The sequence below is a fragment of the Frieseomelitta varia genome, unplaced genomic scaffold, assembly GCF_011392965.1.
Source record: "Frieseomelitta varia isolate USP_RPSP 00005682 unplaced genomic scaffold, Fvar_1.2 scaffold_239, whole genome shotgun sequence".
NCBI lineage: Eukaryota > Metazoa > Arthropoda > Insecta > Hymenoptera > Apidae > Frieseomelitta > Frieseomelitta varia.
Window position 1 is genome coordinate 657771 of NW_025109967.1, and position 19470 is coordinate 677240.

At 37.4% G+C, this 19470-nt stretch overlaps 1 protein-coding gene across 4 annotated transcripts in view; it reads right to left on the reverse strand.

Annotated features, from left to right (window-relative positions):
• Positions 1-18156: 18156 nt before the first annotated feature.
• Positions 18157-19470, reverse strand: part of LOC122527920 — a 309050-nt gene continuing 307736 nt past the window's right edge. For all 4 annotated transcript variants that reach the window (XM_043652506.1, XM_043652505.1, XM_043652508.1 and 1 more), the window contains one exon: positions 18157-18392. In XM_043652506.1, the coding sequence (XP_043508441.1) occupies positions 18187-18392 (206 nt within the window). In that variant the 3' untranslated portion in view covers positions 18157-18186. The remainder of the gene's footprint in view (positions 18393-19470) is intronic.

Sequence of the window (19470 nt, forward strand, 5' to 3'; positions counted from 1 at the left end):
TAGAACCGACGACGGAAAAAATAGTGGTCAAGAGGAGCTCGTAGACAGAGAAATAGCTCTGGGTGCGAGCTGACACGTTTTGGAGGAGGAGCGGGAGGAAACGTATGCAACAGGAATGAAAATTGTTTCCGTCTTTATCGCGCCTCCCGTGTCATCTGCCGGTATGTGTGCACGTGTGTGTGAATAAGATTGCCGAGTTATGGACCGAGGAATTTCAGGAACTCGGAATTGCCGTCTCGTGTAGAATTCATAGAAGCGTAAAGCAAGTCGAGTGTTACATGTAATATTTACGACGCCGAGAAAGCCAATGAAACTCGCGCCAAGCGAGAATAAAAATCGCGCCGCCAGCGCTCGTTTCTATCCGACGAATGCGTCAGAGGAGAGGAGAGGAAAAAAAGGAAGAAGGAAGTTAATGCAAAGGGAAGTGAATCCCGTTAAATAGTGTATGACAAGTCTGGGAACTTTTTAATTCGGGGTTTAAAAGCAAAAATATGGCAATTTTATCAAGTTTAGAGAGTCCTTTGCGTTCGTCTTCTTCCTCTTTTCTTTTTTTTTTTTTTTTNTTTTTTTTTTTTTTTTTTTTTTTTTTTTTTTTTTTTTTTTTTTTTTCGACGAAACGAAGCTCTTTCTACGGTTTTACATTTTACTGAGAACGTTGCAACTTTGATTTCCGAATATGGCTAATTGCAATTTCAATACTGCACGATATTATGAATAAAGTGTTACAACTGTAAACGGCGATTTTGTGTCGAATCGAACTGTCGATGACGATTTTTTTTTTTTCACCATTTTATTGAATTTATCATGTCAGGGTTGAACGAGAAGAATTTGAGAAATTATAACATTTCGTCGTCTAAATTCTCTGAATGAAAAATTGTCGATAATTTCAACCAGCGCAGCTTTGCAAGAAAAGATCCACTTGGCCTCGTTTCAAAGCGTGAAGAAGCCTCTACTTTGAAAGTTCGAATGGGGATCCGGATGGGGAAAAGTGAGGATATTTTTTTCTCGAAGATCGTCAGAATTCAAACACGTACGAGAACATTAAGAAAATTTTGTTTACCATTGAGTCTATCATCGTCTTGAAGATAGAAGTTTTCTCTTAACAACGATTCTTTATAGCTTGCTGTGCGAGCTGATTAGATGACGAAATGTCTGAAAATAGTTTCTCAAATTTTTTATTAGCCCTAACATTCAATAAAAATCGTATAAATTTTAAGGAATGGTCATAAAGAATACAAGTCATTTTTGAAAAAAAAAAAAAACTACCAAAGTAGAAGCTTTACGCTTTAAAATGAGATCAAGTAAATCGTTCGCATGATTTTAAATCAATTTAAATTACAGTTACAGCCATTCCCTGTATTTACTCGAAGAAGTCGTTGACCTGCTCGAAATTACTCGCATTGTTCCGCCAATAAAATTCAACTTTCATTCTTCACAGAGACGCTAAAACCTTCCCTGCTACTAACAGCTTTCGAAACAGCCAGAAAACTGCTGGAACAACAATGGAGATCTTGGCGAATCGTTGGAGAGAGGTGATCAGAAAGTGAAGCACGCTGTTACGTCAGCAGAAACTCGACGTTAATATGTCCCGTGATCAAAACGATACTGGAATTTGGAGTGCGACGACCGATAAGAACGGTCGAAGAACCGTTGCAAGAAAGAAAAAAAAAAAAAAAAGAAGAACGTCCGAAGAACACCTGACTCCGTGCAATTTCATCGATCCCCATCGAGCGTTCGAGGGGGATCTCGTTTCGATCGTTGGCTCGGGTAGATCGCGAGGCAGTCCGGCCACGCCCCCCAACCTAAATCGATCTACCTGGAACGATGTAATGCCAGGTAATCACTGTGGCACGTAATGACCGTGATAACGAGCCACTTCCCGTCCGAAAAGGTGCTCGTCCCTCTGGTAATTGAACGTTGCCGGGGCGAGGGCGCGTGCAGGAATCGCTGCGTGCCCCGAAACCACCTGGAAATTGATTAGGAGACACCTTTTCTTTCCGGTATGTTGCGGAGGATCCACTCGTGCAGCGAATTTCCCGCTAAATATTTGAATTTTTCCCCTTTCGTGGTAAATGTTCAAATTCTAAACGTTTCGTTCGACTTTCCAACATTTTCAATTTTCTGAACATTGATCTTCAATTTTTTTTTTTTAAATAAATTTGCTTAATCTAAAAAAAGAACAACTGTAAAATTGAAACAATTTTCCGGTTGTTTTTTTCTTTCAAGTCACATTTTATTAGAAATATTTATTATACCGTAAAACTGCATTATTTCATTGAAAAGTTGTATACAATTACATTATTATTTATGTAATAATAAATATAATAAATATAAGTATAATTTAAAAGTTGTATACAATTACATATTATTTATGTAATAAATATAATAAATATAAGTATAATTTAAAAGTTGTGTACAATTACATATTATTTATGTCGTAAAATTGCATTATTTCATTGAAAAGTTGTATACAATTACAGATATTGATAACGAACAAAATTACGAGCACGTTTTATTTAAATTCTACTTGAACAGCGAATGTAAATTCATTTTGTACTGCACGACGAGTATACTCGTCATTGAACAAAAAAAGCCATCCTTCCACCACAAGTACACTCGACACAAACATTGAAATTGTATTTTAGAGTAAATTAAATTTTACAGCGAGCAAAAGACTATGTGCAAATCAACAGATGCATCTTGCTTTTCGTCTCGCTGCTTAAATTCGTGAATTGATCTCTCTACTTCGACGAGGCGAGAAATCTTCAGGAACTTGTTGAAACAGAAATTAAGAGAGACTTTCCTTTCGAACGAAGTTCCATCGATTGATCTTCATCGAGCAGGTTCCGGTGGAAATTGTTTCGAGACCGTAAGGGACAAGATCGTTAACGATCGTCGGGGAATAAATCGCAGCCTCGATCCCTTGATAAATTGCAGCGTGCAACGAGGGAAAAATTACCACGATAAACCCGAGGGCATTTTTCTTTTCTGTAATAACAGGTCACATTCGCGATCTCCTCTATCCTGCTTACCTCGTTGCGATGATGTGACAAAGTGTGTCGATATAACTCGCGTCAATTTTAAAAATCAATATTAAACGAAGTATCATTTGTCATCCTACAGTGCTCTTCAAACTTGCTACCCGCGTCATTTTACAAACATCATTTTTATAAAGTGTTTCGTTCGTTCGTAATTTCCCACTCGCTGATCCTGCAACGTATTATCTCTCAAATTTCGAAGAACAACGCTCTTGCAGATTCCACGAAACGAATCGAGGCTGTAATCGAAGCTTCTGCAAATGTTTTTGTTTCTATTCGCGCCATTTTATCGAGCAGAGAAAGAGAGGAAAAGAGAGAGAGAGAGAGAGAGAGAAAGAGATGACGAATGGCACGAACGGACGGACAAGTAAAAATTTACAGCGGCGCGCGGACGTGTCCCGGTCGATCGTGAAAGAACAATCGAGTCACGCGTCGAAGGATCCGAGGCGGAAAGAAAGAGGAGAGAGGACGATTGCCTTCTCGAGGCGTTCGAACCAGCGGCACCCGGTGGAAGGGGGTTGCTTTTCAAAAGGACGTTTGTACGTGACGCCGGCGAAGGATTCGCAATATTCCTTTCTCCCCGTTTCACCCCTTCGATCTCTATCACCCTTGGTCGTCCGCCTTATTTATTTCCCCCTCGGCTCTTTCTCTCTCCCTCTCTCTCTCTCTCTCTCTAATTAACTAGCCTATCCTCCTTCGTCTATCTGTCCATTCGAATCTCTTTTTCTCTCTCTCTTTTCTCGTGACCAACCTACGTGTATTCTCCTTCGATTATTCAATTCAATATTTCAGTTCCCTCCTTTGTCTCTTCGTGCTCTCGACCAAAGACGCTTCATTTTTCACTCGTTTCAGGACGCACGTGGACGTGTTCCAGAAACGTTCGCTTGTTTCACGAAACGTCAATCGATGGAAATTTCGACGTAGCGCGTTAATTCACCTACAAGAGGAAACTTTCACCGATTCGTTACACCGAAACGAATTACTACTCGGCTCGCTTAACAAGCAAAGACAAATAGCCAGCCTTGCCGACTCGATCCCACACCCCGTCGTCACACCCACTTAGCACCCCGCGAAACATCCCTCTTTCTTCTCTTAACCTTCTCCCTCTTCATTAACGCTTCTCTCGCTCGCCTGTCCTCTTTCTTTTTCACCCCTTTCACGATACTATATTTCGTCCATTCTACGTTTACCACCCGAGTCCGACTCGATTTTTACGTCGAACAACCACCGCTAGCCACCCTGTTTCCCTCATATTTCCGTCTCCAACGTGGCACGCACCTGCCCTCTCGTCGATTCGCCTCCATTTCTCCATCTGTCCGACCATTTATCTCCTTTCGACCGCGTGTTCACCCTCCCCTTTGTCTCTCTCTCTCTCTCTCTCTCTCTCTCTCTCTCTCTCTCTCTCTCTCTCTTTGCCCGCTCTGTTCCCTTTCTTGGTACGTGTGCCGAATAGACACGTGTTCCCGATTCCAGCCGGGGGCTGATTGATCGACGAAAGAGGCGCGGACGAAACGGTGCTCAAGGATTCAATCGGGCCTCGGGGGTTAACACGCGGCCCTAATCCCGGAAAGAACGGAACCGGAATTGAATCCTTGCCCGGGACGAGCGCGGCGCAACCCTCCCGCGCGCTTTCTCTCTTTCGTCAGCCTTAATTATTTCCACCCTTTACGGCCGAGCACGGTTAATTGGACGCTCGCGACCGAAACGAGAGCGTTTCGCTGTTTTTTTTCTTTTTTTTTTTCAGCGTCTTCGCGAGAGTTTGAGACGGACGAGCTGTCTGGGAAATCTTCCGACTGTCGCGGATCTTCGCATCAGCGTGCAATCGTCGTTTGACGATTTTAAATTTTCAAAAAATCGATTTTTTTTTTTTGTTTTGTTCTAAACAGTAGTTTGAAGCAGAGACTGAAAACCGAGATATTGTGAGGTTTAGATATTATACCGATATTTGATCCCATATTATCGTAATATAACCGCTATTTGGGAAATCGGTATAAGACGGTCATACCGGTATTTTCATACGTATTTTATCGGTATTTGATGTCCACAACAGTAAAAATACCGAAATATATACGGGTACGGTACCGTTTTACTGACGAAAACACATTTTTCATTTTCTACGCACAGTGACTCTTATTAATATTCGGACATCATGCTATTCAAAATATTGTCGTGGATTTCGATTGTTTACAATAGTAAATTTGAATTAATTTTTTAATAATATAATAAAACATTCATTATAGTTTATAGTAACATAAATTTTATTTATTTATTGCACGTACTTTTCTCAATATCAACCAATAAACTATGTCGAAATGTAGGGTGGCAAAAATATTCGGACATTTGAAGAACTACAATATTTGAACCTGAAAATTGTTAACATAAACAATAATTAATATTCTGTTAGGTAACACTTAGCATCTGCTAGCCGCTAATATAAATAAAATAAAAAAAAACTAATAGAAGTGTACGTGTATAAGCGTCATCAAATTTACTATCGGCAGCTTTATGAAAACATTTAATCATTGTCTCCTTTTCCTTTTCTAATATATTAATATTTTATTTACTGGTATTATATCGAAATACATCTACCGACCTAACATCATTCTGATAGCATCATATCGGTTTCATCAAACGTAATTGAATAGTAACTTAAAGATACCGGTATTTTACGTAATACTGATTCGGTCTTTGGTTTGAAGTCTTAGAAATAAGATACAAGAGGTCTTAGCTTTTTAAACGACTTATTTTGGGGTATAATAATAAATCCGCCACGGATACGGATAATAATTGAATTTGTATTACTGCTTACAACTTTAAACAGTATTGTAAAGTGCAAATCGTGTGATTCAAATATTGGTTTCCGATGAATCGAATATTAGGGGACTTGGATTCAATTTAATTGTGAATTGTAAAAATTACGAGCCGCGATATATAAGTAAAAATATAAGTAAGTAAAGTAAACTTCAAAAATTTACAACATCATTTCGTATTCAGCCGCTTCAGTCACATTCATCCGAATCACCGATTCTTCACTTTACCCACTCTTTCCACTCCGGATCTCTCCGTTTTGTCCAGGCCCTTTATCCTTCATCTCTCTTCATCTATCGTAGCCAAATTTCTCTTCATTTCCCTTTGCCGTCACAATTTTTGATCCTCCGCCGGCCGTTCTCCTCCCCCTTTAAACCCCCATACATCCGCCCCCTCGTCGCACCAGACTAAATGAGATTAATCGTTTTGTCATAGTGATTCGATTAACCTCGCACGGGTGCTCGAATCTCCAAACATATGTCGCCTGCAAATCACGATTTTCCCTGTCCAGCCCACCGTTCGTTGCGATCTAACCGGAACTATGTCCTACGTAGGTACACGGTCACGATCATCAATCGCAACCGTTCCGCGCAAAGATATCGCACGCACTGTAGTATACAGTTCTCTCGCGCGTTTCGTTTTTGACATTCAATTTTTGACAATATTTTTTGCAGATTTGCAAATGCAACAAGTACAAAGAGTCGCGTGAAATGTTGGACTTTTAGTTTATTGGTTTGTTGGGTATTTTTGGAAATTATTTTTGGATTGTATTTTAATCAAATCAAGTAGCATTCGAACCCCCGTAGTTTTTTTTTTAACGAAAGAAAATTCCCTTTATGAAAAAAGTCTTGATTTTTTTGGGACAAACTCTTCGAAGACAGAGTCTCTGAAATTTCCAAATTTCTGAAAACGTGAAAATGTGTTGGAGAAATTTTTATACTTGTGATTTATAGGTTCTTACGAACGAGGATGGATCCATGTCAATTTAGAAAAAAAAATAAAATTAAAAATTTAGAAAGAAAACATCGAACGAACGCAGATTCGACATTTCATGTGACACGATCTGATACAAGACTGATTTTGATAGTCAAAATTCGATTCGTTAATCTTTAAGGTAGTTGGAAGTAAATTTTTACATTAGACATTTAAAAGAATCAAAAGAAAAACGTATTTATTAATGTTACATTACGAATTTCGTTTAAAGAAGAAACTTTTTCAAATTAAATTTTTCGTTAAGTGTATATTATAAAAACGAAGGTGTAACAGTTTATATTATATATGTACGTACATAGACTCGATGCATGATTGTTAAATACCTAGAATCATTTGTCAAATCATCTTTTGATCAGATGCGTTTGAATTAACACAATTTAACAGCATATAGTATTCGACGAGAATAAAGAACATCCAACGAGTATACATCCTAAAAGAAATGAAAAGCAACCCTTATTTGTAAGACCTTTACAAGCTATTAAAATCCTAGATTCTTTTTTTTTTTTTTCTTTAACAGCCAACACGAAGATTCACAGCTCCGATCCAAATAACCCCTCGGATGGATCACGGCAATATATAGTATTGATCGACGAAAATAAAAAAACATCCAACGAGTATGTATCCGAAAAGAAATTAAAAGCAACCCTTATTTACAAGTCCTTTCCGAACTGTTAAAATTCCAGACCCCTTTCTTTTTTTTTTTTTTAATACGAAGATTTGCAGCTCCGATCCAAATAACCCCTCGGATAGATCACGACAATATATAGTATTGATCGACGAAAATAAAAAAATATCCAACGAGTATATATCCGAAAAGAAATTAAAAGCAACTCTTATTTACAAGACCTTTCCGAACTGTTAAAATTCCAGACCCCTTTCTTTTTTTTTTTTTCAATACGAATATTTGCAACTCCGATCCGAATAATCCCTCGGATGGATCGTTCTTGGATGACAACAGGGTTCGAGAATCGATATCGGATCGACTAATTGGAACGTCGATCGGGACGCGTTGCAAAACGAAGTTTCGAACGGACAATTTCACCCGATGGGATATTCGTATCGCGTATCGGTGTGGATCAGAATCCGGGGAGGGGGGTGAGGGGGATGGGAGGTTATATAGAAAAGAGGAAATCCTCCTAACGCGATATCGCATTGAAATATCGTCGCGCATTGACAAGCCGGAACACTTTTACCAACCGCCATCGATAAGTTAATCGAGTCGAACAAATATCGAGAAAAGCGTTTAATGGTTTTTATCTCTGGCCGGAGAGGCCGCGTATTGAATGCGTCCGGTTTTTCAACCGGAGAAAGGTCGATCTGTCTTCCCGTCCCTCCCTCCCCGCCGCCGCCATCGCGGCAGCCATTCATATGCGATATTAGAAGTGGACTGGCCGGTTTTTATTGTACATATCGCCGTGCGGAACCGCGCAGGAATTTTTACCGGAAATACTGAATACGCCGGAAATGAGAAATAGCCGGGATATTTTTTCACAGAATTTTCAAGAAATTTTCCATATCGCGGGAGACGGTCATTTGGAATGGAGAGTGTTTGAAATTTCTCGCGAAGAAACGAAGAAGAATTAAGGAACTCTAATTCTTTTACGTAGAAAATTTTCGAAAGTGCAATAAGAGAAAATAGAACACAGAAAAAAACTCAAATACGTGTCATAGAAGATAGTAATTATTTAATGTAAAATATAAAATATAAAGTTGTATTTGACATAAAATGAAAAATATTGAAAAATTTCTTGCAGAAAATAACAGACCGCCGACTTTTACGTAAAAAGGTTTTCGGAAATGCAATTTTAAAGAGAACTTCCGTGGAAAAAGTGCATTTCCGGGACGCGTAGAAATCCGCAGTCTATTTAAATAAATATCATTGTGTATCGACTCCGTGTTCCATTTTACGGGCGCAGAGGGAAGACGAAGGGGCTTTTGAAAGAATCTAATCTACCGGAATACGTATTTTCCGTGAATAATGGAGGAAGGATAGCAATCGTATCTAAAACACGTGCCACTGGGAGGGCCGGAGATACGAGATGAAAGCTTTAGATACTTGGATCGCGTTTCCGTATTTCTGATGGATTCTTGCAATCAAAATATTCTTTATAAATTCTTCTAATCGTCTTTTCATGTAACTCTTCGCCAACCGTTTACTTTTATATCAATCCTATTAACTATCTTTTATATAGTAAACCTCACTAACCAAAAATTATTGTTTCACAATTTTATAGACATATCGATCTTATCTTATAAGTAATCTCTTTCACATAAGAAATCTCACCAACCAAAATATTATTGTCTCATAGATCTATAAATATATCAATCTCATTAAATATCTTTTACATAGGAAATCTCAACCAAAAGTTATTGTTACACAAATTTACGGATATAAGCGAAAATTACTGAGTTTGAAACTGGGCGATAGAATTGGAAGGAAATTCAAATGCAAATAGGTAACTGAAGCAGGTAAGTATGTAGGAAACGGTACGACACGGTGCATACACTGGCTGTCGCGGTTATCTATTATCACGGCAAGTACAATGTTCACGTTATATCGGGATATCGTGTTCTAAAAGGCGAAAACCACCAAGGGTGGCAAGCAGATGCACCTGATCGCTTTCGCTGGTGGTAGCGATTTCCATTGAACTTCACGGCATGCACGGGGCATAATTTCGGGAACGAATTGTTCTAGAAGAGCCGGGGACATCTTAGGGCGTGTATACCCGCACGGGACGACGGCACTTTATTGCGTACGTACATGGGTTCCCATAATTTCAGGGATTCATATAATGCCGAGCTACGTCATGCTCTACAGCCCGCGTCGACGTTCTCCCTCCGACGTTCAGACGTCGTGCACGGGATGCAGTGTACCCCATAAAGAGAATCCTCCCTCGGAATATATGCAAAAGCGAGTACGTGTCTTCCTTTTCCTTCCAACCAGAGGTTTTGTCCCTCCGCCCCCGCCTTTTCTATTTTCGTAATCTCGGCGGTTCTCCGATACTCTTCCCTCCTCTTCCACGTTTCTCGCCACGTTCGCCGTTGTCTGCACGCGTCTCCCTTACCTTCCTTCTGATTTCTATCCCATTCTCTGGTTCTCGTTCTGATCTTCATTTCATTCTTCGACTCTTGTTCCTGATTTCTGTTTATAATATTCTTTAATTCTCGTCTTGACTTTTATTTAATGTTTAACATTCTCCGTCGTTTGAACGGTTTCAAAATTCCTTGCTGCATCGACATGTTACACATCCGATGTAAAATTTTTTCTAAAGATATCTATAATTTTTAAACGTGCCTTTGTCTTTTCGGTCTGCTAACATTTTACCATTGTAAAGATTTAAAACCAACTTTTGAAAATTCTCTTTCCAAAATCGAATTTCTATAAATTTGACTTTTTTTTTATAAATATCTTAACTTGTTGTACGAGTAAAATGCTCCTAAATCAACAACAAATAACATTAAATCTGTCCTTGAACATCAATAAATTCAATAAACTCTCGAGCTGGACAGAACCTACTCCGACTTTCTTTCTCCTTAAGCATTTATCCCAGAAAGAAACAATCGATCAATATTTTACCAACTTTTCGATATCATCCCAATTTCATTTCATTTTCCTGTAAATATTCCAATTTTTACAACTTTTAAACCAGACTTAAATCAACTAATACTGGGTGAAAATCTATAATAATTGATATTTAAGGATAGAATCAAGCAATTTGCTATTTTTAAATATCAGAGACCAATTCTCGAGCGCACACAATCATTTTTCTCCTTGAGCGTTTGCCTTAGAAAAATCAATGAATCAAGATTTTATTCCAACATTTCGTTTTCCAAAAATTCATTTCGTTTTTCCAGAAATATCCTAACTTTTACAAGCAAGGCTTAAACCAACCAACACAGGGTCAAGACTAACGCTCTGTCTTTAAATATCAAATATATTATATTATATATCTTTATTATAATATATATATTAAATATTATATAATATTAAAAATATTATATAAATATTATATAAATATTATATAATATTAAAAATATTATATAAATATTATAAATATTAAATATTAATATTATATAAATATTATATAAAATATCATAAATATTAAATATTAATATTATATAAATGTCATAAATATTAAATATTAATATTATATAAATATTATATAAATATCATAAATATTAAATATTAATATTATATAAATGTTATAAATATTAAATAAATATTATATAAATATTAAATATTAAATTATACTGTATAAATATTAAATATTAAATTATATTATATATCTTTAAATATAAACTGAATAAACTCTCGAGTGTATTTGCCACGCAGAACCTACTCCAACGTTCCTACTCTTCGAGGAGGAAGGCATTTGCCCCAGAAAAATCAATCAATCGACTATGGCCCCTTCGCGTCGTACCCTCGCTGAGACCTACCTCAATTTCTGACTCTGACTCTGACTCGCCGCGCGTCCCACCGCGACCGTGCATCCGGGGGAATTTACTATCGCGACGTGCGCTACCGTGTCGATGATGGCTCTCAGGAGGAACAACGGGGGGGTTGGAAGGCCGCGGCGTACCGGGACTAATATTCGACAGCGGCTGTAGGCGAAATTTAATCATCGAGCGGAACGCCGGAGGCGGATTTGAATCTAGCCGTTGGTAGATTGGCCAGAACGGAGGTCGCCTCGCCGCTTTATTGCCCGCCGTTAATTTGCCACCGTGCTCCATCCGCTTTCAATCGTGTTCCTCCCCCACCACCGCCACCCAGCCCAGAGGAGATCCTTTAAACTCCTACCCGTTGTTTCTCCCCCGTTTCTCACTGTCCCCCACTGCTCCCAATTGGTGAATTCTTCCTCCTCCGGATGGATTACTTTTACTTTTGAACAGTTACAAAGTTTACAAGCTTTAGAGCAGCTATTATCTTTTGAATAAATAGTGAAAAAATATTGATTGCGCGACACAATGTGAATTTTTATTTACGGTTCAGAGGGAAATTTCGAAATGCTGATATTTGGCGTGTGAAGCAATTTTTAATTATATTGTCAAAAATGCACAATTTTATCGTTTAATTATATTTTTGAAAATACGTAATTTGCGTGAAAGTCCACGGTCTAACGACGGAACCTGTTAAAATTTTGCTAAGAAATAAACGCGATTTGAGGTCTGAAGCTCTACTATATTTTACTTGAGACTCATCCCTCGTTAATTAACATTTTGCAAGAAATTTCCAGTTGTTTTCAACGATCCTCGACACATGTTGAGAACGATCGATATCAGCGTTGATAAAGCTTGCAGATAAATTCGCAGGGAAAAGGATGGCCGATAATGGGGAAGAAGTCTTCTGTGACGCTTCGGTGAACTACGACGAATCAACGTCGCTTTTGAACGACTGCCACTCCCGTTTCTCCCGGGATGCTATCAGCAGTTTCGAGGCGAGTACATCATCCCCCTTCTGGGACTGGAACTCCCGCGGGTGTCTTATCCCAACTTGCCTTCATAAAGGCCCGATCCAACCGATACACACCCTCCGCCACGACCTATATATCGTGAAACGTTAGAGCCGAGTCTCCGAGCGTTCCGATAAGAATTTCAGGGATGCACTTAGGCAGAACTAGGTATCAATAGGAGGGCTCGATTGGTGGAATCGTCGCTGGAGACTCGTAAATTCTTGCTAATTTGCGATCGGGTGGGGAGATATTTCGTATCCGTGGGAACACGAGGGCAAAGGGGCGCGAAAACACGTGAATCGGTACTCGACGCGCTGCGAAATTAAAGTTTTGTATTGTACAGGATGTTTTCGAGATCGTGGTGCATTCTAGGTGAAAAAAATAAGCCGGGAAGAAAGAATCAATTCTTTTTTGTTCAAAGCTTCGTTCTTGGGGAAATCGAGTTTGAAAGTTTATCAACTGGACTAAATACTTGAATTTAATTGATTTGACGTGTGATTAAAGTAGGATCCTGTAGTCAGAAATAAGTAAAAATTGTAGAATGAAATTTTGTCATTTACAGCATATTTAAATGTTAATTTTGTTATATATTAAATATTAATTTTATTATATATTAAATATTAATTTTTTTCAAATTTCATTTTCATTTATTTTTATGAAAACAGACTGTGCATGTTTCGTTAATAGTTGCTTTAGCACACATGTATACGTGATAAAATTTCAAACTCGATTTTCTCGAAAACGTTTTACGATAATTTTACGAATGTTACGACGAACTTTTATTTTTCATTTCTTATTTTCGCGCGTAGAATAACTTCCTGTCAATTTCGTCATGCCTAGAATTAGCTAAACTCAAGGATAAAAGTTTTCAAACTCGAAATTCCTCTTTTTCCACTTGGACTCGAATCTTTATTTCCCACTATTTCGGAAAAATTCTTAAAAATCTGCGTGAATCTTTCAAAACTGTCCGTGAAGAATTAAAACAGAAAATTCAAGTTCGCAGAATTGCAATTTGCATTTCCTTTCGAACATTAAAGGAACAATAATTTTCCAACTCGATCAGAGCTGAAAGGGTTGAAACGACGTGAGGTCATGAATATTGGAAACACGAATTCGATGAAAAATCGAAAATGTAGTGGAGCAGCTCCGCGAGTTTACCACCAGCCCGACAGTTATTCGTCAAATGAATCCAAACACCGACTCCACTTAAAAACGTGTAATCTTCTAACGGATCCGAAACCGATCGTCACCGTCCCAGATAAAGATCAGCCCAATTTGACACCTGGTGTCGAATCGTAGCTGCGATCGAGCAAGCCGGCAGCCAACTTCCGGCGGGGAACGATGGTCCCGCGTGTAGCGTGTACGTGCGCGGGTAAGCCGCAGCGTGAATTCGAAAGCGGCTCGGGACTCGGGCCGGCCAAGGTGTAGAGAGACTCCGGTTAGAGAGGATGCTCGTAGTTACCTTCTAATGAGCGAGCCAATTCCCTTACGTGACGAGCATTCGCCACTGGGCCTTGTAGGGAACCAGACAAAGAGAGAGAGAGAGAGAGAGAGAGAGAGAGAGAGAGAAAGATTGAAAGCTTGCTCAGTCGAGAGAGAGAGAGAGAAAAAAAAAGAAAAAGTCACGACGACTTTGGATGCGTGGCTGGGGCCAGGCCTCGTCTGGCGGAGGAGGCTCGCTCGCAATTACGCGTACTTTGTTTTCGAATACAATTTGTTGTCATTGCAGCGCCAGAGCCAGAACCAGAGCCAGGCAACGCTCGTTTGTTCGTCCCTGGTCGGTTGGTTTTTGCTCGTGTTTGCTTTACTCCAGCCTCTGCCTCCGCCTCCGAACGCTTTTATTCCCTCTTTCGCCGAGTGGCGATACACGCTTCCTCTCCCCCTCGACCGTTTCTCTCTCTCTCTCTCTCTCTCTTTCGCCGACCGTTGTGTCGCGTTTATCGATCGGCGCGGTGCACGCGACAACCGAAGCACGCGACCGCGTCCGTCGCGCGGACCCACGCGACTTTGACGTAAGGAAAACGAACGAAATCGCGAGTTCGTTGACTCACTTGCCAAGGCAACGTCTCTCACGCCTCTCTTGGGCGAGGGTGTCGCCAGCGAGGAATGGGTGTCCTTGGGTGTTGGCGACCGGGGTGTTTCGAGGATTGCTGGAGGGTGGAGCGAACGGAGGGGTTGATAACTTGAGAATTTATTATCGCCAGGCAACTGGAACTGTATATGGCGGTGAATAGGAAAAAGGGTGACTTCTAGATATGTAGATAGTAGACAGACACGTTGAATCGTGAAAGGAAAGTCTTGTTATAATAAACGTGAAACGCTAGAAAAAGTTGATAGTTCCAAAGTTACAAATTTTGATTATTTAACCCTTTCGCTTCGGATATATCCGGATATATCCGGCATCCACGCGGCGACCTGTGAGTACGAGCGCCGGATATGTCCGGCATCTATACGAGGTAATAATAATAATCAATTAATAATAATTAATCCCATGAGGTTAACAGAGAGGCATTTTCCCTCATTGTATATACCGAAAGGTAAAAACCAAAGCCGAAGATGTGTAGTTTGTAGTAAAAATGATGAAAGACCCGATATGAGATCACGATATGCGTGTAAAAATTGTAATGTTGGTTTATGTATAGATCCTCCTTTTAGAATATATCAATATTCTAGAGAATTATATTACTAGTCTCTACATATTAATATATTAACTAATTTGCGCTACATTATTAATTATATTAAACATTTAATCGTAAAGTCTTGTAAATTATATAAATACCTAAAAATATGTAAACTCTAATTGGTCTAATGTTATTAGAATAACTAATATAATTTTGTACAAGTCTTTTCATATTGAAAATGTAAACTATACTTGTTATATTAGAGCAACGATTGTTTTATTAAGCATAGTTGTTATTTAAGACTTAGAAAAACCACGCGCACTGTGCACATTTCTGGCCTTGACAGCAAAAGGGTTTGTATTTATTTTTCAATACGACAATTTGCATTTCTAAAGCTTCCACCAATTTTGTCTTAATCCACTTATTCGATTGGCACATCACGAATTTCGAGCGAAACAACCAAGGTTGGTAATGTATGTACATATGTGTGTCGTGTGAATGTCGTGTATTGGGAGTAGTTAGGGAAAAGAGAAGAAGGACGAAGGCGAAGGAGCAGTGTGTCCAAAGTGAAAAGACTAAAGAAACAAAGTAATAAAGAAATAAAGTAATATATCAACGAAACAAAGACTAAAGAAATAAAGTAATATATCAACGTGACGCTTCCCTGAATCATTTTTCCAACGCTACTAAATACCAACAGCACGAAATGTGTCGCGCGAGGAGACCTGCAGAAACTGCAGGTGGTTTCGCAAGAGAAATGGTTACGCAGAACAATGAGCAATATCGTTAACGATAACTTGCTGCACAAGTAGCCGAATGTGAAGCAACAGGAGAGAGCTGTAACATCCGCGTTGAACACTAATCGCGACACGACAATGGTGAAAGGATACAACTGGTATCCAGATTTTTTTTTTTTTTCTTCGTCTCGACCGATTTATTATGATGTTACGAGTTCTATCGATCGTTTAATCCAATACAGGAATCCATCTTTAAATATTTTTGCAACGATGAATTCTTTATGACAATTCTAATTTCTCTCAATCTTATCGTAATCCTAATTTTTTTCCAAGAAACGCACCTCAAATTCATCTCTCTCTCTCTCTCTCTCTTTCTTCTGCCACGTTGAAAATAGCTTAGACGCGCGAGACTCTCGTCAAAGGCCACCTACGCTCTTTAAACATCAACGGCATTCCCTTCGCAATCTCTTTCTCCTTCGTTGCTGCGTCAAATCTCGCGAAGAGCAAAAGACACGAAGATTCGAGTTTCTCCCTCTTCTGGCCTGCGACGCTCGAACGTTCCATTCTTTTCACCTCGCTAGCGCCTGGAAGTCACCAGGGCCGAAGATTCATATATACAGGGTGATCACTGAAAGACTGAATGATATAAAACTAAAGTAACTTTCACAAACACGTGTTTTTCAAAATTTTTTATTATTTTATTTGGAAATATAATTAATGGATTTTCTTGAGCATTATGTGTAAAAAATAACATCTCTCAAATGACTACCATTTTCCTGCTCACAAAATGAACAAGTTATGACTTTTTCAAACCCTTCAGTGACCACCCTGTATATATATATATATATATATATATATATATATATATATATATATATATATATAAATCTAAGATGCTCGTTTTGTAGATGCTAGAGAGAAAGAACTCTTAAAACCTGCGCGAGACAAGTGTTTCTTACGACTCAAGTTTCTTCGACACGTCGCGAATACAATGCTATCACGATTGAGGAACGTTGGAACGAGAAAACTTCGACGTCGCGCCGTTGCAAAGATTACGTTACAAATGTTGCTTGTAATTTGTAACTAAAGCTTCAATGTCTGCGATTCGACCCGGTTCAAACTTGGATGATTTGGATGATAAATGAGCATGTCTGCGTTCGGATGAACAGAGATAAGTTTAGAGCAGTTTCTTATAAATTTGTTGGATAGTAGTAGGAAAACACGTAAGAAAGATTTATTTATGACTTTTAATTCGTTCACTTTCTTGTCATGCTTGCATTATATTCTCTCTAGCAGAATTGGGTAAAAAATTAATCAAAGATCAACGATTAAATTTTTCCAATGATCTTTAATTGCAATTAACGATTACATTTCAATTTTAGTTGTTAAAAATAAGCAATGAATAACACATTCACTACTTTTTTTCGTTAATTGCGATGAATGATTAAATGTCTTTCAATCATTAATTGGAATCAAAAATTAAATTTTTATTAATAATAATATTAATTTTATATTAAATAGATTAAGTTTTTTTGAATTTTAATCATTAGTTGGATATCTTATTAATAATTTACTGCTGGAATTCTTTTTGTAATGAAATAACGTTCAAATTTTTTAACGTTTTGTGCTTGTTCGCGGCTAGGGGAGACACGATGTAAAAATGTAAAGTGTATAAAGAAACAATGAAGTCTCTGTAAGTCCATGATCAGTAAAATAATATTAAACCCTTGTCTTACAATTTTTTACTGAGTCTTCAGTAAATTTTAGTTATAACATGTTGCATCGTGCCAGTTGTAAAACATTGAAAGCATTATTAATCTTCAATTTAAAGAATTAAAATTGAGAATTCAAATTCATATACTATAGGATTATAATTTCTTTTATCTTTCAAATTGAAAAACGACTAATTAATTCCTACTACGAGTGTAACTTAATATTTTAACTCAATGGATTAATGTCTATACAATGTCAAATACAACGAACTTAAGTTTTTTATTACTGCTAGTTTATTTAACAAATTTCGAAGGAATTCAAAATAAGTTAATAAGACTTGCAGCTAGAAATATGGGTCACTCTACACCACTCAACAGTTTAAATCAGGAATATGTTCTACTTCGATTAAATATCTTAATCTTAAAGAGTCGAAGTTTTTTTTTTATAAATTCAAAGTGCTAAACTTTGATTTATATGAAATTATGAACAAATTCAATGTAATAACTAACAATTCATAATTGATGATTAACACTATTAATTGATTAAATAAATCGCTAATTTTTCAATGATTAGTTGCCTTTAACTTTTTAACAATTAATTTTATTGATTAAATCAATCATCAAGTTTTCAATGATTAATTTTCTTTAATCAATGACAATTAATTTGATATATCGATTAAATCAATTGTCGATTTTTCAACGATTAATTTTATTAGCCAATAAACATTAATCAGCCAATTGTACTAAAAATTTTAATCGATTAATCCCTAACTCTGTTCTGTAGCTACATCCTGTACATTAGTATCGGCTCGTATGGAGACTCATATTTACTTACCGTTAGCATGAGCCGCAAGAAGATCCCTGAGCTGCTGTTGACCAGTGGTCAATTCTACGCAACTGACCCTGACACTAAATCTGGCACCAGTCCTTTGTCGCTGTTCGGATATCCCTCGGAAAAGCCAAGCAATTGCGCACGGAATCGCTCCTAGAGTGTGCCCTGCCTCTGGTGTACCCAGCATTGTGTGTGATTTGCCTGAAATAATGGAATAAAACTCAAATCACATACGTAAATGTTCGAAATTTTTATCAACGAGTAGAATTTTCAATAATATTTATAACATTTATTAGTAAACAAATCCCAATAAGATACAATAATAAATAAAAGAAAAAATATTGTTATATAATATTATATGTCACAATGTTGAAAGAACATTGGCAGTTTGCCTTTATTAGAACGAATAGCTCCAACCACAGTGGTTTTTATCGCTAATAATTTTATGGCCAATAATATGCTTGCAAAAAAATTATTTGTGATTTTTTCCGGTATTCAGCCTGTGAATGGTTCTACTATTTGAGAACAACAAATTCTCCAAGAGCAATTGAAGATTCTCTTCTTTTATCTTTTCTCAAACATGGGAACCCGTTTGTAATGTATTTGCTGTTTACATCAGTAGCTAACGAGAATTTAATGACAAATTAGCTAGTTTATTCGGCATGTAATGATAAATCCATATCTATTATTAGATCCTCTTTTTTAGAATTACAAAGTTGTACTGTTTCTTCTAATTTCGTGGTCTGCATTTACAAGTACAAACATTCTCATCACGCATTTATCATTTGTCGTCACCTTATCGTGGCTTCTTCAGATCGTATATCAAAGGCTGATTCTGCTTTCAGTCAAAATTATGCTTCGTTTAGAGATTGCCTTACACTTATAGCTATTGTGTACATTTAGATTTGGATGTTCTGAAAAAGTAACGTTACAAAAGAACTTAAATCTTTCAACCGGTCAAATGACGATAGACAAGACAAGTTATATTATATTTCCTAGAAAAATAAAAAAATAAAAAGAGGAATGAGTATTAAAAAATTCATTATATACGTATTATAAAAAAATCATGAAGTTAAATCACGATGTAATAACATTGTATAAAAATTTCAACGAAAGTTTAAAAGCGGCTATTTGACCAGTGGTAGGTGTAGTATTAAATAGAATGTAATATTTCGACGAACAAAAAATATTTTCATTTTGACAATTCAAATCACAAAATAAAATAATTATATTATACAATTCATTTTAATAATCTAAAACATAAAGTAAAATATTTTAA